Source organism: Paralichthys olivaceus, chromosome 8 (genome assembly GCF_024713975.1).
Source record: "Paralichthys olivaceus isolate ysfri-2021 chromosome 8, ASM2471397v2, whole genome shotgun sequence".
NCBI classification, from domain to species: domain Eukaryota; kingdom Metazoa; phylum Chordata; class Actinopteri; order Pleuronectiformes; family Paralichthyidae; genus Paralichthys; species Paralichthys olivaceus.
This window is the reverse complement of record NC_091100.1, coordinates 16,714,391-16,737,818: the sequence shown is the minus strand read 5'-3', so window position 1 is coordinate 16,737,818 and position 23,428 is coordinate 16,714,391. Positions and strand designations below refer to the sequence as shown.

The following is a 23,428-nucleotide window of genomic DNA, read 5'->3' as shown; positions in this document are numbered from 1 at the left end:
CCCCTTAACTCTAACTGTTATCACTGAAATAAACACACAGAGCAAGTGGAGACGTTCTGAAATGTAGGCCGACAGATCATGTCTTTAATGAGGAGCTTGATTTGTCATGATTGTTGCACCCCTTGTTTCAACTGAGCAACTGGTGGTCACTCCCCTTTCCAGCTGTTCAGATTATTGACCAGCCAATTAGTCTCACCAGCCGAGCTCAGAGCACAACATGATTAGTGCAACTAGCTCAGCTTCTCCCCGGTGAGACTGACACTGCTTTGCAGTTGGCTGTAAGACAGCTGTGGCATGCTCGGCTAGAATAAGTCACTGTGAGTCCACATTCAGCGCACTTGGACAGGGGGTTAATGCATTGCATTTTTGTTCCTAGCTTCTCTCTAGTGGTCGTATTGGTGGCTCATTCTGAAATGAGATCTTCAGTCGGTGCACCAGTCCATTCAGGTCTAACTGCTTCATCAGACAAAGGTCGGGGTAAAATGTCAGTGCAAGTGTCTAGTGTAGGGCTGCATGATATTAGGAAAACATGCAATATGTGATAGAGTTGTTGAATATTGCGATGATGATATGAAAAATGCTTAAGTATATGGTGTTGAAGTCTTTCTGCTTTGGTTTCACTGCTAACATAGACCCCATACATTAAGTGGTCTATGCATGAAGACACCAGGAAAAAAAAGAAATGCACTAGTTCCATTCCAACAACATGGATCAATGATTAACTGACAGAAAAGCCTGTCAATGATCTGAATATCTTAAATGTATTATCTAGGGTAGCATGGCTCCATCTAATTGGCCAAATATATTGACATGCAGAGCGTGAATGCATGGCACCATTTCTCATAGTTCCAGCCGTCAATACAGTACAATATTTTCTCACAGGTCTTACAGTACATGCAAACAAAAATCTTAAATGCAATAATACATCCGAAGAGGCAGCCTTCTTAGAAAGCAGCAGCAGTCCTCATGAAAGATAATTATACAAATTGCACACCACCCATTGTTTTGGGCAGCCTGTTTATGTCAGGTAAAATTGTATTTTATGGCAACTATATGAGTAACAATTATTTTCTATACACACTGAATTTGAAATTGTGAGTTCACTGAGCCATAGCACTTGTCAAAGTGTTTACCACTAATAGTTTGCAGGAAAATAAAACAAGTAGTACCATGTATGCAAGGACATTTTATGTGCGAAACTTTGTAGAGAAAAAGCTTTTGAGAGAAACAACAAAAATGAAAAAGACTGGTAGTTCAGACGATATATAAACCATGGACAAATAAACTACAAGATTGATAATTATGGGACTTGCCATAAACGCCACACAATTTTATCATATGGTTTTTAAGCACTTCTGCAGCAGTCCTAATTCTGCCCATTTACAACTAATGTGAAATATTGTGTGTAAGAATTAGCTTATCTCCTGCTCATAGCCGTTGGCAGTGTATTTACCTGGGGTATATTTCGATTTTCAGGTAAACCATGCGTGTAGTTAGTGTTTATAATAATATCAGCGACACTCGAGATACTTCTGGAAAAATTGCTGCTCTAAGAAGCTGCTCTTCCATGTGTGATAAGCCTAGAGAAACCAAATGCTCACCTAAGCAGAAGCACATAACAAATGTGAATGGCTTATAAGGCTAATTAGTAGCACATTTAGCTCAGTTATTAGAAAGTAATACTAGTGTTAGATTCCAAAAGATAATGAGTTAGCATACTAGGCCAATTACACTTGTATTTCTAATACGTCTGTATGCCCATCATGTTTCTATCATGGCCCTGAGTTTGACCATTTAAAATGATCACCGTAGACAGATTGGCACAGTCTGCATTCTGGACAGGTGCATTAAGTTAAGAGAGGGAGAGAGAGGAGTAAGGTCACACAGAAGTGAAACACAGTACAGGAAGCTGAAAAGAGGACGGCAGCTGACCTGGTGACCTTTACTGAATCAAAACCCTTCACTTTAGTGTGTTCTCTATCTTTTACTTTTCATATAACCCAGCAGATGCCACCTTTGTCTCTCTGTCTTGAACGTCCTTACCTAATACCAATTGTTGTTAGGACAGTGCTGCATGCAATATAATCAAATTCAGGTCAGTCATTCCTTTGTACCTGGAAACAAGGGTGTGACAGTAGATTTTTGTGTTTGACTGGACTGAGCTCCCCAGCAGTTAGGTAAGGATGATTAATGATTTGTAATAAAATTGATTTCATAGTGCAACGTCATTTACAAAATGTTCATACATTTTGATACTGGTGACACAACCAATGCATCAGAGTCTGTGAGTTGGATGTTGGACAGTCTGGTTTCCCCTTTTTGATTTAATAGCTTTGAATCAATGCTTTTTTGTTTTCTCCTGAAGAATCTGCTGTCAAAAAAAGCACAGAACAATTGTGCATATCTTAGGCCTACTTTTACACACTGATGCATTACCTTACAAGATATGATTCCTCCCCAATATAATCTTTAAAATGAAGTGAATGATGCAAACACTTTAATTGTGAAGCACTGACAGAAACTTGAACATTTGTATTAAAGGAGACAAATGTTTTTTTCAGTTTTTATCTGTCCTCTAATGTGTCTACTGTAAAGCTGAAGCTCCTGAAACACCTTATCAGTAGTCTGGCCAATACTTCCACATCATTGTGATGTCACATTTGCATAAGTATGCCTATAGCAGCTAGTCTAGCAGGCCCAGCTAACAAAGTCAGGTAAAGCAAGAGCAAAGGTTGTCTTTTCCTTCAACCGCTGTAAGTAGTTGACCAATCACAATAGCCAATCAGAGCAGACTGGGCTTTTTGGGAGGGGAAAAGTGTTTTAGACAGGTGCTTCACTGGGTATGAGGAACGTGATGTGTTTTCTGAACATTACAGCATGTAAACCTTTTAAAGTAATAACCCAAATTTAAATTATGAACCTGAATACGAGCATAACATGTCTCCTTTAACAAAACTCAAGTTAAGCTAAAAGCAAAAACTGACTTTGCTACCTGATTGATGGAGATTAGTGGCTGCTTGGTCATGACTTAAGGAAAAAAAAAAAGATTAGCACTCTAATAAGCTTAGCCCTGAGTCAAATTATTCCAGTGTTGAGCTAGTGCTCCCCCTTCAAAACTCATATTTCATTATATGTCACAGAAAACATTTTTCACTTCTCTTTCCAGAAGTTTTAGCTCTCAAGTGTGAAGTCTCTTTATTGAGTGGTATGTGATTAATAAATGTAGTGGGCAGTACAGCATATTACTTTCAAAACTTCTGCTTGTTCTATTCTTACATTCAGGAGAGACTATACTTTATAACATAATGGATTTATTAATAAAGACCAATTAAAAACGGGGAAAGTGACTGGTTTACCTTCTGTTTCTTCTCGCATCTTTCAATTAATTTGTTTTATACTCTATCGTTGAACTGGGTTCAGCAAACTTTGAATTTGTCTATAACTTTCCTCCTCATACTGTACAAATGTACCCATGGATTTTGAGATCCTTTGATTTAAGTCCTTGGGGATTTTTTGGGTTTTTGAAACATTCAAAGCAAGGTTTGCCTAATTTTCTGTTTTCTCATCGTGCTTAATTTAACCTTAAGACCACCCACAGCCTCCCCATGTTGCTGAAATTACTAAGCAAGTGGAATGCAAAATTTTAATCTTTCTGCCTGAATCATGTTATCACACACACACATAAATATTTGAAGCCAAGCACATAATGCAGGTAGACAAAGAACACTTTGCGCACACATACATACAGCCCCAGTGTGAGTACGACCTCAAACATGCAGAATCTGAAATCTGTGTTATTACTCAATCATGGATAATTGTTCCTTTTTAGTCCACTTCACAGTGAGAGGGAGCTGAATTAGAGATAAAAGGCAGTGTAAGACTTGATAGTATCATGCCCCCTACATTGTGACGAATCAGCTACATGAGAATAGAACGACTTTGCTGCAACTGACACACCTTCAGGACTCAATTTATGGGCTCTCCTTTTTAAAGACTCTCAGCATTAAAGTAAAGTCCAAATACATTTTTCTTTTTGTCTGTTTTTGCCCTGCAGTCACCTCCTGTAAGTTGGGGCAGAGAAGTATAATAGAGTTAAACTTACTAAACTTTCAGCCTGAGTCTAGTCTTGAGTCCCCAGTGTTCGAGTCCTAGTGTTAGCAAACATCACCAATGAAGAGTCTAAGTTGAGTCCCCGTTACTAAGTCTGAGTCTAGGTCAGTGGTTCCCAAATGGTGGGCCATGAGGCAAGTCCCAGGTGTACCATGGGATTTTGAGATAATATTATTATTGCAATAGTACTACAGGGCCCCAGAATGTCACAATTTAAATCTCTGAAGTGCGAACTAAAATATTCCTTTGTCTCACCGGTGCACCAAACATTTATCTGGTCTCCTTTGTGGAGTTTACACTCACAACACAGGCTCCTGGCTGGCCCCGTCCCCACTCACTCACGCACTGACACACATGAAGCAGAGATTATAAAGAGGAGGAGGTGAACGAGGTTATGTATGTCGAACAGTGGAAACGGAAAGTGTGAATACAGAGTTTCCACCATGGAGCAATGCTGTAAAACGGTTAGCGTCGCTTCTTCAGGATCTGAGCAGAAGCAACCGTTTGGTCTCTGTCTGAGTGTCCTCCCTCCACTCTCCTGCTGACCTGCGCTCACTTTACACTTCAACTATAAACACCAACACTCATCACAAGTTATTAGGACCTGAACAGAACTGACGTTTACTTTGTGTTTGTTCGATTCACTGGAGAGTTTATGAGACATGTATTCAAACACATTGGACATTTGAGCAGACACACACATTGATTATTGTGAAGTTTCCTAGTTAAGTTTACAGCTTTGTAAATTTCTTTCATATCCAGGCAAAATTGTCAATCAAATGGAATCAAACCCAGTCCTAGTAAAGAAATTACCAATGCATATGGGAACTGTCAAGAAAAGGTATAATATGTGTATTACTGCAGTGCCATGTAAAATCAGTGAAAGCACAGCATATAACAAGGTTACCCAAGGCTGAACTCAAGTGAGAATCACGTCTGAGTCCTGAACTCTATTGATTTTATATAGTCAGCTAATTCATCACATAAAGGAGCGTTTTGGAAATTGGATTTCAAGTCAGTTATCTGATAAATATCCATATCCATTCTGCCATGTGGAGATGTTGCATGGCTTGCCAACTTTCTTACCTTTGCTTCGCTGGTGCCTGGTGTTAAGGACTGATTAGGAGCTTAAAGGGTATTAAATAAATTACAATACGTAACTGCTGCACACTAATATCAACTTTGCCCAGTAGCTGCTTGCAAAATCGTTCACATCATAACTCACTTCTGACATGATTGTTTTCCAATTTGCAGCTCTTGTCATGATGAGTTGTGTTTGGTATTATCAACCTAAAATATTGCTAGGTATGCTTAAAATGCCCCACCTGAAGCAATAACATTAGCTTCATGTTAGTGCTGCATCTCCACATTATGCTATTTTAATTAGTGTCTGTACTAATTTGGCTTTATTCTTAATATAATGTTTTTTCTTCTTTTTTCTTTCTTAACTGAGTTCTCCCTCTCCTTCTTGCTTAGTTTAACTTGCTCTGGTGATTTTCCTCCTTTCTTCTGCCTCACTCGGTTTCCCCCACATATTTTCATGTATTTTCCTCTCCTCCTTCTTGGCATTGTTGCGGGAAACAGTACAGTGACCATATGCTCCCTGAGTGCTCGCGTTGACTCCCTATTGTTTTAACAGTAGGACTGGCCTCATGCCCTTCGTGTCCGCCCCAGTTTTTATTGGGATGCCTTTATAACAAAATCAAACTGCACTGATGCATCATAAACCCAATCGGAGCTCTGTGCTTTCCCCGGAGAAATTATATCTGCAAACACAGAGAAAAGACAAATATGGGGGGAAGAAGAGGTGAGTCCAGGTCAAGCAGAGTGACTAAACAATTAGCCTCAGCATTCTGCTCCTATGTTGTGATAGATTAATGAATCTATCACACGTACACTTTTGTTGACGCTTCAAATGACAAAGCCAACTGGTTTGCTTGTTTTCTGGCCACACAATACAATGCATTGTTCATACATCCTCATTTCTCATGTGTTTTTGAATGGGGCAGTGAACAATATTGCCACTTCTTACCCACAATAACAAATATCTTACTCAAGGTACAGATATGAACTAAAATGTGACTCATAAGAGTACCTCAACCAAGGTCAAATTCAGTCCCCTTTAAAAACACAATGAACTCTTGTATTTCTGGAATTTGCTTGATCTTTTTTTTGTCCAATTCCATGAATCATTGAATTATAGAATCCAATGATTATTATGTTGGAAATTGTTAAAAATATCACAGGATCCGCCCTTCTGTCCAGAGCCACGACAACATTTTAATGGGTCCTTTTGGGGCCATGTCCTATCCGTTCTCCAAGTTTTGTGGAAATACGTTCAGTTTTGTGTTATCCTGCTGGCAAACAAACAAACAAACCAATATCTTAAAACGGTGAAAACACACAATCATTGTAATTTCTATACTTCTTAATTGTGTTGTATTGTAACCCAGTCATCCATACAAATGGTTTTTACTTTTTTATTATATTCACTTATATTTTACCTTCAAAGTTAGACATATACGGTATCTCTTCCTGTAATTGGTGTTTTAAAGTTTAAAAGTTAACTTGTTGAAACTCATACACCCTAAACCACAGAAATACACAGAAGACTTAGACAACCTCCTCAGGGAAAGGAAATGACAGAAGATTTCAAATGTCACACCGTGTGCCTGGGAGGTTTGGAGAGAATCTGTAATCTATAGGCGGAAAAAACAAAAAAACAAACTTAAGATGTTCTATAAGCATCTTGGAGAAAGACACAGAGACTGGTGCTAATCGGGGAAAAATATACAATACAAATAAAATCACTGGAGGGTGACAGACAGGAAGATGCACGGACAAAGGCAGGGGAAAATGCATATATTTCAAATAATTGTTATTAGGCAGATAAGCTGACAAATCCTGCTCTACCCCCTTCCACTGACAAGTCATGGTGTTTCTGGGAATCACAGATTATGGGCTGACAAACGTGGAGCTGACACAATGAAAAGCATGTTGGTTTGATTCAATAGAGGTGAGAGATGGAAACAATAACACTGACAGACAAACTGACTCACACAGACACACTGTCAAAATTTGTGATGGCATATGTTTTTATATCTCACTGTATTAACTGTTCTCTTTGTCCCTTTACTCACAGGATTTCACATAATGCTTTCAGTGCGTCTCCTGTCTTTGCTCTATTCTTAATCAAATCCTCTCGTCCTCATATGTCTTAAACCTCTCGGTCACCTTCTTCTTCTACATTTGTTATTTAATTCTTCCCGTCTGTTCCTTTAAATAAAAAAACAAAAACAAAACAGGAATACAATTAAAAAAAAACCATAAAATTTCTGACTAATATTGCTTTTTCTCTTCCCACCTCATTTGTTCTATACCCTCCTATTCGTGCATTTGTGTGTGTGTGTTTTAATTATTTTCAGTTTAGCTCAACAGAGAAAGCCCCTAAGTCATCATAAGGACACTATGATTACCAGAAATAGACTTGCCGCAAGTTTTTGTTGGTTTTTACAAAGGGCAGTACTTTTCTCTCTCTCTCTCTCTCTCTCTGTGTGTGTGTGTGTGTGTGTGTGAGAGACGAAAGAGAGGGGGGGAGAGAGAGAGTGTGTGTGATAGTGGATGACTCTTTGTTCCTTGTTATATGAAGCCAATTTCCAGTAATCCCCCTTTCAATGGGTGAATCGGAGGAAACTGTAAAAAAGCCTGATGGCCAAAGCTGAGACCCATTCACTCACAATAGAACTCTGTTTAGGCTGCTCGGAGCAAGGGATTTTGTTGAACAAATACTAGCTTGACAAGATGAGGGTTCACAGATCAAACCCTCCGCTGGCTGGGGAAATCTAGACCATCCCCAGTAACTACAAGGCACTTTAAACTGCTTCACTGTGCTACTATAATGGTGAATATTACTAGTCCTAAAACCGGCTCCACAGCACCTCTTCTGTCTGTTTTTTTAACTGTTGGATTGTTCTTGATGAAAGACATATAAATGACAGTTTGCTCCGCACACTAACTTGTGCTATTTTCTTTTATACAGGCATGCAAAAATAGATTTAACAGGTGGGGTTTCTCTAATGTGTAGACCCTATACTTTAAACTGAGAGGTCATGCACTCCCACTCAAAACAGCTTGAAATTTGATGGAATTTCGAGCAGTTCAGTCATAATATGTAGCTTCCAATAAATAAATCCCATCATCTTGGTGTCTCCAGGACAAATTTTTATTTTAACACTCCATCTTCTGCACAACAAACATTTGCAGCACAATATTTTCACTGTTTTAGGGTTGGTTTATTAAGTTACAATTTCTCCCCTCTCTGTTTGTTTGTAAGGAGGATAACACAAAGGCCGAGAAAGAATCCATTTATTTTTGTTGATCCATTCATAATTTTTTTCACTTTCTGTAACCTTGTGAGACAGGATGTTTTTAGGTTTTTTTTACATTTTCTTTGGTGTCTTTTCTATTATAATAGTAAAATAATAAAGGCATTTTTAAAATGTGGTTTCACACATGCTCTTAACAAGGTCTGAGGTGGTTAGTTTATAATATATAACTAAAGTGTCTTCATGTGCATCTATCAAGATTTTTTGACCCACCATCGTTGATTTCTTTTACAGTGTCATGTTTTCACAGGTATTTTAAAAACACTGGTTAAAAAGGAAGACCCTTAATAAATGTCATGTATAATCCTCAGTAGAAGTGGACAAATGTTTAAATTAACATTTGAATCAAGTTTTGCATGTTGAAGAGATTATTTATTTTCAGATGAGTAAACTGTAACTTTCAGAAGAGACAGAAGGTGAAAAATGAATGAATTAAAGAGAGAGGATGAGGGATGTGACAGGAAGTGACTTCTATGTCCTCATGTTGAGTGTAGCTCAGCTTTTAAAATACTCAGCTCACTCATTATTTGACGAAACGACTTAGCTGATTGACAGAGTCACCACCTGACTGCCTGCTTAATTCACTGACTGAATCTTTGAGTGACTGACGTCAACTCATTGATATGCTGTTTAACTGATTCGCTCACAAGATAGGTAATTACGTGGCTTATTGGTTACACATCTGGCTGGACGACTGACCTTTTGTGTGACAGCTCTTGGGCTGACTGGCCGTCGGGTGTAGTGACTTTATGCTTGACTAACTGTTTGACCGACAAACTTCTCTGATGTCCCCTGTAGCCTTTGAGGTCATGACTTGAGTCAGTCCTGCCCTGCTCTCCATGTGTCTTCCTCTTTCTGTTTCCTATTTTCCATCTGTTCTTCTCATCATATTTTGTGTTGACACTGTTGCTATTTGTTAAGTATTTTTTAAGTAAAATTCACTGTTTACTATTCTTTATTTAGCCACATAATCGGGCTCTCAGTGCACAGCACAGACTTTGTGTTGCAAGAAATGTGGAAATAACAGGGAGCAGCTAAAAAGAAGATAATTGGAAAAGAAAAAAAATACTTTCGAATGGAAAGTAGAAACATTAATATAATGAGACAAGAAGAAAAAAGTTAACAGGGAACTAGAGAGACAATTAGACCAAAATTCTGATACTGATACAGGCTGGTGTGTGTGTGTGTGTGTGTGTGTGTGTGTGTGTGTGTGTGTGTGTGTGTGTGTGTGTGTGTTCATACACCCACTGATGTCCTGTCCACACATCCACACCTTTTTCCTTCTGTTTGCTTCCATCCGTTTGTCCTTCCATTCTTCCTTTACCTCGAAATCTTCTCTTTCTTGTTCACACAGTGACAAAACACCCTGAGTTATTCAGATGTGTGTGTGAATACGAGGTCATGAAATTCGTAGACTAACAGAAAATCAGATAAAGCAGAACATCTGCAGACCAGTTTTGTATCTACAGTTGCTTTCAGACATGCACCATATTTTTGTATCCCTTATTTTCTCCAGAGGAGGTGCATGTGTGACTTTCTCCACCTGACCTCCTAGTATAAAGTCTGTAGAAATCCAGGAGAAGTCCATTTAAGAATATTGCAGGGATCCCTGCTGGATTCACTGCAAGAAAACAGGCAGGTTGACGCTTTTAACATGCCATAGATGCAAAAATGTTGTGCTTGTGTGGAAGGCAGACTACGGCTAAACTCTGCAGCCATTTTCCGGATTTTACCCAGAGGTCATGTCCGAAAATGGCTTACTCAGTGTAGATGTGATTCATTTTAGTGCCCTCTGTGCTCACTGGGGTAGAAAATAAATGCCTTAATGGCCCTAAGCTGTTTGGAGAGCTTATGTATTGTACATGTTTGTGTATGTGGATCAGACGAAGCAGAGAGTCATAACACTGATGTGAGGGAGTCACTTATAGGCCTAACATGAGATATTCAAAGAGCTCGGTGCAGAAAGTGCTCTTTATGAGAGTTTTAACTACTTTGCAGATTACAGGCATCATTTTGTCTTAATACAGGCAATAGCTACGACCGTGAACTCTGTAGCTGAACCAGGCATATTATCTGAATCTATCATTGTTAGTGGCAGGTATTTTGTTTTTAATGAGCTTCCTCTTTTAGTACATGTTGTTTCCTTTTCAGTTTCTGTTTGCTGTGTTTGTTATGCAAGAACAACATTTTTACCACGTTTACCTGTTGTAATTATAAACTCAGCACATGATGTAAACAGTGTCCTGAAGGACTTAAACATTACTTACAGTGAATAGATTTGAACACTTTTGTTTCCATTCTCCCTTTGCTGTATGACGGTGAACCAGAATTTGGTGACTTCAAAAATGTTTGTTTGGTCAGACGTGTTTAGACAGCTCACACTCCTAGAGGCCAATGTTGTCAAATGACTGAATTACTCCCTCTCGTGTAATTATTTTCTGACAGTTAATATTTTGCAGAAGCTCACCATCTGTGACAGATGCCATTCCTGGCTGTTTGACAGAATTTCGCCCTTCATTTCTAAACTCAACACTTCGAGACTCTGATTCACACTTCATGAATTTTTTGACTTTCAGTGCTCAGAGACTCCTGCAGGTTAACCTGAACGAACCAATGACCAAACATCATTAGCAATAGGAATTAATTGCAGAAAACATTCGACTTCTCATTTTTAACTGGTTCTGAGCATCACTGTCACTAGTTAAAATAATAAATACACAGATTGTGAATCATAAGTATAATTACTAAATATTATATCTTTAACTAACAGTTTGTGTGCTCTCTGCATCCTGCTTTTCAGCATTAGTCAAAGATAGCTTGTGAGAGAAGAACCACCACTATAACACCTCTAAACCACAGGTTTTTCTGCTGTTTCAACAAATCCAACAAGATGGCTCAGCATGTTGCATCACGTCACTGTCTTCAAAATAAACTTTAATTTGTATAACATCAATGATTTAATATTTCAGACTTTTCATTTTTGAACCATGACCTCCAGTATTTGGGAGCTGATTAAACAGTCATGTAAGATTATTTAGTCTACATCCCCTTTATTTCAATGTCCCATGCTATTATTTAATGTGAATTAAGTATTGTACCCAGTATTGAAAGATGGGATTGGGACCAAAAAAGTGGATTACGGCATGAACAGTAATAAACAATAATTCAATCAATTGCTGGAATGTGTTATTGTATGTGTGAGTTTGTCAGGGTGTGTTGGGCTGGGAGGGTCCAATCACAATTCTTGTCTCGCATCATGATGACCATCAGCCAGTCTGTTTAGTTTTCAATTTATTAAATTTATTTAATAGTGTTGGTAGGACAGGTTATATTTAGACTTCCCAAACAACATCTTATTCCTAAAAACATGTGCTACGTTATATATATTACAGCCTCTCCTCCTCAGCTGCCCTCCGTTCCACTATTTTTAAGCACCTTTATCATCGCTTACACTTCCCTCGCAAGTATATTTTGGTATATTTACAGCTCAGTTGTTTGTTCGTGTCTGTTCCTGTGTGTGTGCTCTTGCAGAATGTGAGGCAGGCAGTGCATCATTACTGCCAGCATGATTGGCATCCAGGACTGACAGCTCTCCTTTTGTGGCTGAATGCACACGAGCAAAAACTTTAGAGATAAATTAAAGACAAAGGTGCACTGAAAGAACAATTTGCCGTCTGCGATCGTGCAGTCATATTTGTGTGTGGTTGTGTTGGTGTGTTGTACTCATATTTAGTCAGTTTCTTGGTGAACTTTCCTTATCGTACTATGCATGGCTCATTGGTGGTAGAGTGTGTTGTCTGAAGTGAACAATTAACAGAAAATTAACATGTGTCTTACTACTGTCTCTCTTTGCCACTTTTTCTTTCTCTCTGCGTCTCACAGTTTACTTGAGAGATTTAGTTTTCATCTCTGGTCCATGTCTGCAGCCTAGCCTCTGTGTGTGTTTGTGTGAGTGTGTGTGCTGTGCATGTGTGCATGCTCATGAGAGAGAAGATATTTTGTGCTCGATTAGCAGTAGGAGTGAGGTGCAGTGCTAAATTATTTAGCTTCTGTCTTCTTGATCCCATACTAGTGAACTAGTGGGTAGAAAGATAGAAGGGGAGGACGAGAAGGAAGGATACTGTACACAGAGTTGAGATGATCATCATGGTATAAATTGATTGTAGATTGGGAAGACATTTTGAAAAGAGTATTATTACCAATGCCCACAACGTCTATCTGCTGCCATGTGAGACTTGCGTATGCTGGTTGGCAGCAGAGGTTGAGAAGCATGAAGAATGTTGTAGCCCGTGTTCAGAAGGTCAGCACACACAGGGGGTGGGCAAAATCTTTTAATAATACATATATAAATAAATAATAAGATAGGCGCCGCTATGTTGGTTATTCGTCCTGATAAAAATAGAGCAAATTCAGCATCAAGCTTTAACGAACAACCAACTTGATGTTTAAAGTGATTCATATACCTCACCCTCCTCTTTCCCTCTATAACAGCCTGTCTCCCGCAAATCTTTTCCACTGGTTTTCTTCACACTGTTTTTGTTATTTCTAGAGATATACCCTTTTAGAAGTAATATGGGTTTTTTATTTTCTATGTTTGTATTTACATTTAGATATATTGTTCAGCTGTTTACATTTTTGTTATTTTAACGTTAAAGGGATAGTTCACTGAAAATTGAAAATTAAAAACACATTTACCACTGACACTCTTAGTGTCTTTTAATTTTTCGGTGAACTTTCCCTTTAAGCTTTTTTCGATAATATTTTTCATATCGGTTGATATCGATATGTATCGCGATATAAATCAAATCAGAGCCACTGCACTGAGGTGCATTACTCCACAGGTCAACAAGTGACTATGCTCCTCTGATGTTTTCTAATCATCACACGTAGAAGTGATCTTTATAAACATCTGTTGAATTCATATTTATGTTCCTGGATAAATGTGGCGTCATAATCTGCAGAAATAACAAAAAGAAAAAAGCAGGTTTAAACATGTGTCTCATAAACTCTAGAGCGAATCAAACAAACACAAAGAAAACATCAGTCCTGTACATGTCCTAGTAACTTGTGATCAGTGCTGGTGTTGACTTGTAAAGTGTAAAATGAGCGCAGGAGGAAGCAGACTCAGACAGAGACTCTGACACATACAGGACGACCTTTAATGTGCGTCTGTCCTGAAGCAGTGACTTCTATTCCAGCCACATGATTAGTTCAGACACTATTTGTGTTGTCTATCAAAACATGGATGAAATGAGTTCTATTGATGTTCTATTGACCATGTCTTATATTTCTATTGAGGGGATGTTATATCGCGCTAATCATCGCCATCGCTTTATCGCCCAGCCCTATAAAGAGGTAGTAGACTCAAATGTTTTAAGAGTTTAATACTGTAAATTTGAATATGCTTGTCGGACAGATTTTTTTCCTGCTGTACAGTTTGATCAGCAGAGGTTGGGAAACAAGTGTTTCATCAGCAGTTTTCAATATTTCATCAGCTGTTGGTTCAGAGCTCAAGTTTTGGCAAAGCTGATGCTGGTGGGAACTAAGCAGTGTTCTGCTGAGAAATCAGACAAAATCATGCAGACACACAGGCAGGAATACACACAGTACAAGAACACTTTGGGTATGTGCATGAATACACAAGTAGCATTCCCATGCCCCTTTATGTGACTTTGCCATAATTAGCATTTCAGCTTTAGAAACCTTGCACAGGCCCTAGCTGATATGTGTACACATGTATCCTGTGTGTTATTTACCTTTGGTGTTGTGTTCTTGTGCTGACTCTGTAGTGACCTTTTAGCAAAGCTGGGCCAGATATAATCAACAGCAGACTACAATTTACACACAAACACAACAAAGACACAAGAGCTGTACATTTTTCCATGCACACACACACACCTAGACTGCCAGGTCAGGGTTCCGTTTCTGTAAATAATGGTTAGGTTTGTTGTATTCCAGATTCTTTGTAAACTATTAGTCAGTATAGGCCATGAGCCAAACCTATTAAAAGTTAGATGTAGTAACTTGGATCCAGCAACACCTTGCTCTGTTTCAGCCTTGGGCTTTTAAAGCTGAAAGTCTAAACTGTACAGCAAAGCTCCTCCTGGCCATGGAATAGTTGAAACTTTATATAATTTAAGAGACCTTGCCTTTTTCCAGGCAACACAAGTCAAGGATTTTGATATATTCTGCAGGGGATCCTGGTGATATCTGAGGAGTTTACAATTGGGTCATTTTATCAAACTGTCTTTGTAACCGTCTCTTTACTTTAGATGCTTTCCCCACCATGACAATAGTCACTTTAAATCATTTAATTGCCTTTATTTTTTATCTGCTGTTCCCTAGCATTGTTGAAATCACAAGAATTACTCTTCTGATTCAATCTGAAAATCCCAACAGCAAACATTGTCCTCTTTGCACTTTGTCTTGTCTGTGTGTTCAGAATGTGCTGTCAGAGAAGGTTGACCAGATGATGGAGTGGTCCTCTCGCCGTTCGGTCGTGAGGATGAACGGTGACAAGTTCCGTCGCTTTGTCAAGGCCCCACCCAGGAACTACTCTGTCATCGTCATGTTCACCGCCCTGCAGCCTCAAAGGCAGTGTTCCGTCTGCCGGTATGCACACACACACACACACACACACACACACACACACACACACACACACACACACACACACACACACACACACACACACATTCATGCACACATTCATGCACACACACACACACACACGCACGCACACACACGCACACACACACACACACACACTGCCAAACCACCTTCTGTAGGCCACAACCTGGCATAGCAGCTTTTCCTCCACCCCTTTCTTTGTTGCCTCTCTATTGCCTGAGATAACTCTATTGTCCTCACGAAAGTTTACTCAGTGCACTAAAGTTCACCTACAGGGGAACACACATACACACAAATGCATGCACAAATGTCCTCAAACTCATCTGATATTGTACTTCCTTCCCCCTCACACACACACACACACACACACACACACACACACACACACACACACACACACACACACACACACGCACACACACATAGACGTGCACTTCTCGGGAAACACAGAAAAAAGCTTTATATAACAAGAACCTGTGGGTCACATTGACATTTAGATCAAAGAGACTCCAGCCAGCCATACAACCAAAGGGGAATGAATAAAAAGACCAACAAGACCTACTTACCCACTTGCATACTCAAAGCATTTAATACATTCAGGAGAATTTTCGAAACCCCAATAGCGAGCTTGAAATTGGATTTCTTTTTATTAACAAAACCAAGACTTGCATCATGTATGCGACATAGCTAAGGTCAAGTATTATTCTGACTTGATTTAAATTTTTACTTCAGAATTGAAGTGAATTCCCATCTGAATCAGACGTTTCTAACTCCCTGTCAAGCATGACGTTTCAGCACCATGGACAGCTCTGCACACAACACTCGTACTCATAGTAGTGATGACTGTGGAGCTGTCCATGGTCCTGAAAATACTTAGTCAGTGAAAACCTGATGCATACACTGTTTTTTGGGATTATTATGTCTCAGTTGCAACATGAATAAAATGACTTCCCTGTGTTATCACCTATTATCATGATAGCAGCTGGGAATATGGGACATATGACTGAAATTGTAGCATGATGATGATAAACATAACATTTTAATCAGACCATTGTTACTGTTGATTTCCCTTTTGCATTCATACTTTGTTTACTACTACTACTGTGTAGTGACCCAGTTGAAACCAAAGGTGGTGGCTGGCCTGATGTTTAAGAATCACTGACTTCCCCCCACAAATCACTGTCTTAATTGTTAAAGCTAGGTTAAAGTAAGCTAATGTGGAAACAGGCTGTTGAGTCAATGTTGAGTTATGGAAAATTATAAGTCATATTTCTTAATTGACATTCACCACATTAGATTTCATGGTGTACATTATGTTATGCATGTGCTGCATAAACCAGGTAGTTGACCTATGTCCTGTTGTTCTTGGGGAAGTCCAGATATTTGATGAGCTCATTACTGAACTTCTTCATCCTGACCCGACCTGTTCCTCTAATCAGAGACTGCTACTTCACTCACTTGATTAGATAACTTATTCATCGGTCATGTCAGCACCCCTCAGCTACCTCTCTTTGTGAGTCTCTATCGCTCTTATTTTCATTTCCTTTTCATTTTTTGTGAAAGACGGGCATAATAGACAGTATTTTAATAACACAGAGACAAACGGATTCTGTTTTTGTTTGCTTGGCCATAATTAAGTACACACTCGCCAATAGCAGGTGTACACACATTTTCTCTGTTGGCTGACCCTTCACACATTAAAACAGACACACACACACATACACGCACATGTACACACACACACACACACATCTGTTTATCTCAAAAGCAATTTCTTGCCTTCTTATCAAGAAAACAGCCCACTTATTTCTATTGAATCGCCAGATGCATTCATTAACGTCTACCCATTCAGCCATTTTCCCTGCCTTACATTGCCCTTTGTTTTCACTGGCCTGCTTCTTTCTCTCTTTATTTGTCTGTTTGTCTCACTTCCTTCAATTTCCCAAGCCAGTTCTATCATATTAACACCAGCAATTGTATCACATCATTAGTAAAAGACAGTGAGAGAGTGTAAGGGATGGATGTCAGATGGTGACCTGAGAGTCTGCGTTAAGAGGACCATCAGGCAGTAAAAAAGATTGCTTATCACTGGGGTCCTCACTCCCACATCACCAGCTTTGTTCGCTGTTCCATACTAAGTATCCCTTTAACTCAGGACAGGACAGGATTAATTCAAGTTTACTCAAAGATGACGGTCTCCATGTTATATTCATTTTCAAGGTTAGTGTTGATGGTATGTTGAGAGTATTTTCACACAATGTATCAACACCTATAAATTATCAAGTGGCTGGGAAAAAAAGGCAGACAGTGATGCAACAGTTGTGCGACAACTCCAGCTGAACCCTGAACAGAAGTTTGAAGCTTAATAAAACTTAGAAAACTGTCTTTTTCTTTACTGGAATAAAAACTACTCCACATATTTCCTTATTTTGGCTACTAGGTACATTTTGCATAGTTGAGTGGGGTTTATATATATTAAATTAAAACGTATTATATTATATTATATATTCAATACATGAATGAGTATGCTTACATAAATAAGATGGGGGCAATCCATTTTGTCATTCCTCACAAACCTTTGTTTGAGACCAGTTGGATTTGTGGAAACACACTAAATATTAGCAAGCCAAACCCTTGTATTAAATACATTTTAATTCATAAAGGTGGACATCTCACAACATCATGTAAGGCATGCTGCAACAATTTATATTCATCTTTTGTAAATTAATTGTATTTATGTTCACAGTTGTACGAACAGATAATGTTAAATGGAAACATACAATTCACATAACATGAAATGCTGTCTGATGATTTTCTAACTTTCAGGCTAAAATGGTTTAACTTATTTTATTATCACTGCAATATTTTATTTTGTTATTTTTTGGAAGCTGATGAACAAACCCACCCAACCTCATCAGTAAAATATTCTTATATCATTAGGAGATTTGTCAGGAAGCTAAATAAACAACACATGAATAGATGACACGGACTGTCTGCACATTAAAGTTGATATCTCAGTGACACAGAGACAGTTCCAGCAGAGGAGGGGTTCCCAGACAGAGATGAGCACCACTGTAATCCCTGACAGTCTGCTGGCCTCAGTTTTAACATCTGACTCATCGGCATCATCTCAGCTCTTTTTTTTGAACTTCAGACACTTCAAAGAGAGACTGTCCTAACAGTAGCTTTGCAGATAACATTGTAACATCAGTGCACATAACAGATCCTGACATATGATTTCTCTCTAATTAAAGCCAACACAAGAGGCAGTTGACATAAGGCATAATGTCAAAGTGAAGGAGAAAGTCTTAAACAGTCAGAAACAAGAAGAGATGGCTTCTTGACATTGAACTTTTCATTTTGTCATGCATGTGGTTAGAGTAATATGCTGGTCCGACCAGGGCTGCCCACTGACATTAGACTTTGGAGAAAATAGAAATACAGTGATTAGTGAGGTTCAATAAGAAAGAGAGAGAGAGAAATGAAAATGCAGTCCTGCTCATGTCCTTATAAGAACCTTATGGGATGAAGAGAGAAACGTCACCAAGGAGCTCATGTGCAGTTTGCTTTTCTCACTCCCTTCAGCTTCTCTCTTTCTCCTCCCATTTTCCCACTCTCATTTTTTTTAAATCTTGCACAGTCTCTAACTCCATCCCTACGCTTCCCTCCTCCTCCTTTTACCACATTTCTTGGTATTTGTCTATTTGTCTCATCATGAATAAATGCACTCCTTTCATCCTTTGTGTGGTGCCTGTACCAATGGCCTGTCGGAATCAAAATCACTCTTCCTGTAAGGACAAAGAGAGGCTGAGTAAATGGAAACAGACGGCAAAGTGGGATTACAACTGAGTACCTCTAAAAACATACTTAACAACAATGTAAACAAGACATCTTGAGTACACATTGAACCAGTCTGACTGCCGCAGTATTACTTCCATTCTGATGGTAATACTTGCATCAGCTCCCTCTGAGGAATCTGTCCTGTTCTAGATATCTTGGTTCCATGGATCTTAAATTGTGTTTCTTTATGTTTTTGGAACTTGACTAACTCCTGACTTTAGTAATACCATAAAAGAAATGATCTTTAACAGAATACTTATTATTAACACTGTATTTGAGTATTTGTATTCCTGATTTTGTTTCATTATCATCTTATAGGCAGGCGAACGAGGAATACCAAGTCCTGGCAAACTCGTGGCGTTACTCATCTGCATTTTCCAACAAGCTGTTCTTCACCGTGGTGGACTACGATGAGGGAGCTGACGTTTTCCAACAGGTAACTAGTCATTCACTCTTTTGACAATCCTATATGAATTCAGCCACATCATGGCCAAAATATTTGTTTATTGTGACGTCTGTCTCGTGTTTGGCAAATGAATACACAATACTCCAAAATACTAATATACTATGTTGGCGTGAAAGCCAGTTAAAATCAACCCATTTTGATTTCATGTTTTTCCCCCAATCGATTTCTTCTAACCTTCATTATCACCAAACCCATGACTCTACAGGAGCACATTTGCACAGTTGTATGTAATCCACAGAAAACAGCTGGTCCTGCATTAGTTCCATTTACAATTTTTTTAGGTTCTGATTCAGTATTTAAAAACATACCTTTCCATTTAAGGAGGGGTTAGTGTAAGGTTTGTTTTTCACACGGTGATTAATATGATGAAGTATTAGAAAAACTCCAAACTTGTATAACTGTTTTGCTGATATAGGATTAGCTTTATCATCGGACCCGCCAGATTGCAGAAGGTAATTTGCTTCATTAAATTAATAGCTGCAAAAAAGTAGGAGGTTAATCACTAGCTTTTATAAAAAAGAAAAAAAAGGTCAGTGTAAAAGTGCAGACAAATATGATCCAGTATTATGAAGAGGATGGATGACTATTATAAAACCTGCGTTATTATAATACAAAGTTATTCCTTTAAACAATATTAAATCTTATAAAATCTGTTTGATTTTTGATCTGCTGACTTTGGCCTCTAGGGGTAGACAAGCAAACACATATCAGTCTCTGCTGTGCATGTAATGGTCTGAAGTAGCTTTTGACTGGGAGGGGCAGTGGTTTTCACTTTTTTCACTTTGCCACTGTGGATTTCAGGAATTTGTGTTGTGTTCCACCATTTTAACTAAAAGACTTGTTAAGGAGTGACAGTGTAAGTATTATTTAAGATATTCCCCTATTTTTTCTCTGGTGGGGCTGAGAATTACTGGTTAAAAACCCTTTCAATTCTAGGCAGCAATAGAAACATTCACTCATGCTGATTTTAATTAGTTTAGTATTTAGTATTTAATAGTTTTTAACATGTCTTATCAGCCATGTTGCTTGGTTTGGTTTCTTTTCCCTCTATTGCTTCTGTTGTTCCTTCTTTCTCTCTGGCATTCAAGTGACTTATTTTTTACTTTTCCTTGAGGCAATTTGATTTTCACTCATGAAAAAGCGTGATTGAAGATTGAATAATAGAAAATTACATCCGCATCATTTTGCTCTTTTTTTCCACTTGTTTGCTCGTGTTGGTATGTCCAATGTATATTTTATACATATGTTTGCCGCTAATTCCACATGTATATGTTTGGACTGTTGCATTGGAATACATGTGAATGCTTGCACACATGCTTCTAATCCATTATTGTAATTTATCATTAAATGGGTGGCTTGAGAAATAACCCATTTAGCAAATCTTCTCTCTGCTCATTTTTATCTTTTCCTTTTTTCATTCTCCTTGCTCATTTCCTTCCTTTTTCCCTCCTCTCCATTTTTATCTAGGTGTCTTGGGGAAAACAAAAGAGGGTAAAGCAGTGACTTTATTGTTAGTTAAGTAGGTGTGAAACATTGAAGGCAGGAGGGAGAGATGAAAGTTGGCTGCAAATTTAGAGATAATCAACCTCATTTCAAATTCCTGAATTACACACTTTTATTTAGCTGTGTCTTTGTGTGTGTGTGAGTGTTTACATGTGTTTGGTTGTTTGTATGTATTCAAATCGACAGATGGAAAATGTTTGCATAGAACAAAAAAAAACATTTATGCAAAGATAGAATTATTGGAATCATCCTCTCTATGCAATTATTAGCACCCACTCACTGTCTTATAATTACATCAGTACACACACGCATACACACACAGAGGCATACAGCATGATATAAATAGAATAGACTGGTGTAGTTTCTTATATATATCATCATTTTTGAAGGTTATTTGTCATCATTGCTCCTGTGCCATATTTTATTATGTAGCATTTGGCCAATAGAGTCATCACCTGATTTTTTTTTTTACAAGCTACAACTGCAAAGTCCATCAAATTAGGAATAGCTCTCTATTATACAATGTTATGATCACAATTCTAGTGGTTTTCATTATGTCTTATAGCGTTTGACATTATAGACTTAGTGATTTGGACTGGAGATTATGTACCTAGAAGATCTGGACAGAATATGGACCTTCTCTCTTAATTTCCAGTAGGAACGACATAAAAGTTGAAATGCAGTTTTCAACCATTAAAGACATGGTGCACTTCTGCACAGTCAGTAAGGATATCATCATTGAATCTGCTGGCTCACTCACAAAAAGGTTCTTAATGGCACACCATAGAGATACATACTGTGTCAACATTTGTGTCACAGCAGTGTTTTTTTTTCAAAGCATTAGCTTGCTGCTGAATTGCTGATTTAAAGACTTTACTTGTGGCCTGCAAAAAGACAATTGCTTTATTCCAAGGGAAACATAATAAAGGCATAATTTGCTTGTAGAATAAACCAGTTGTTAAATGTTCAAAAAAAGAATAAACATTAAACCTCTTTCATACACTCAGAGGAAGCTGTTCACCTTACAGAATAGATGTCATAATTCAATTCTGAAAGACTGCAATCAATCGAACAATGAACAATGGAAACTGTGAGCTTAGAAACATGATGTTAAGCATTCAAAAGGGTGAATTCATGATACAAGCCCATGTAGTCAGTCTGTGGGATATTTTGATCCATGATGTATTTTTTTATCTGACTTCACCACCTGCATCTTCTCCCTTTTCCTCTAGTTGAACATGAACAGCGCTCCTACCTTCATGCATTTTCCAGCCAAGGGAAAGCCGAAGAGGGCTGATACATTTGACCTGCAAAGGATTGGTTTTGCTTCAGAGCAGTTGGCCAAGTGGATTGCAGATCGCACAGATGTCCAGGTACTATGAACACAGATATTCACATTCACTAATTTGCATGATGCCATCTTCAATCGGCATCCATCCCCACCACCGAAACAGCTGGATGTACCCTGCCACGCACACACCAACATCTCAGTGTTGCTGCTATAATGAGAGATTATAATGAAAGCGTTAAGCCAGAATCGAGCCAGAATCAAACTCAGGCCGCTGCAAAGGCTTGAAGCCTCAGTTTAAATAATGAGAATCATGGTTCAGTGTGACTTTAAAGAACCACTCAGAATCCTGCTAAATCTGTGGAATACTCTTTCAACAGACTGACCAAAATAGGCAAATGTCATTTTTTTTCACTGAAGCAAACAGGTTAGGTGTGAAAGCATCCTTTATCTTTGCGACAGCAGATGCAATGTTGACCATGTCAAATGCTTTTAAGCTTCAAGGAACCGGGTGACACACATGCACACATGTATTAGATGTGCCTGCTTACAAGCACTTGAGTTGTTCCCTCTTGCAAGATGATATCTTCAACTGTTGGACTTTGCTGAGCATCCTGACAGCCAAGTGCTGGCAAAAATAGCAAGCAGCTCTCTGGCTTCTTGTTAATGGATCTGCAATCAAAAGACAGTCTGTGAGTGTATAAGAGAGGAGAGCACTTACACTAAGTAACCAGCTTTCAGGTACTTGTGACTATACAATGTTTGATACAAGTATAATGTTAACTACGCAAAAAAGATGAAAACAGAAAAGGAAAAGAACAAATATGTTGGATTAACTCAAATGAAACCGATTAATAGAAGTCTGTGTTTAGATCCATAGTTTGAAAGAAATGGGAAAAATGTTGATATCTCTTGCTGCTTCCTTTTTTTCTGCTCAATAATTCCCAAATACACCAAAATATAAGTCTGAATGACTTAACCGAAGGACTTTAGATGAGACACCACATTCGTATATAACAGCTGGATGTGTTCAGAGAACTTCCAAAGGAGGGAACCTAGGAGGCATCCTAAGCAGATGCATAATCTACCTAAATGGGATTTATTACTCAAAGCAGGATTGACTCAAAGTTGAGCTCCTCCTCCATACAGAGGAAACTCATTTTGGTCACTTGCATCCACAATCTCTTTATTTCACTTTTTCCCAGA

The 23,428-nt window shown here is 38.5% G+C and overlaps 1 protein-coding gene across 1 annotated transcript in view; it reads left to right on the top strand.

Annotated features, from left to right (window-relative positions):
* The window catches only part of tusc3 (tumor suppressor candidate 3), a 61,952-nt gene that overhangs the window by 10,357 nt on the left and 28,167 nt on the right, over positions 1–23,428 (top strand). The window contains exons 2-4 of the mRNA XM_020083724.2: positions 14,938–15,107; positions 19,284–19,401; positions 22,167–22,307. Of these exons, the coding sequence (XP_019939283.1) occupies positions 14,938–15,107; positions 19,284–19,401; positions 22,167–22,307 (429 nt within the window). The remainder of the gene's footprint in view (positions 1–14,937; positions 15,108–19,283; positions 19,402–22,166; positions 22,308–23,428) is intronic.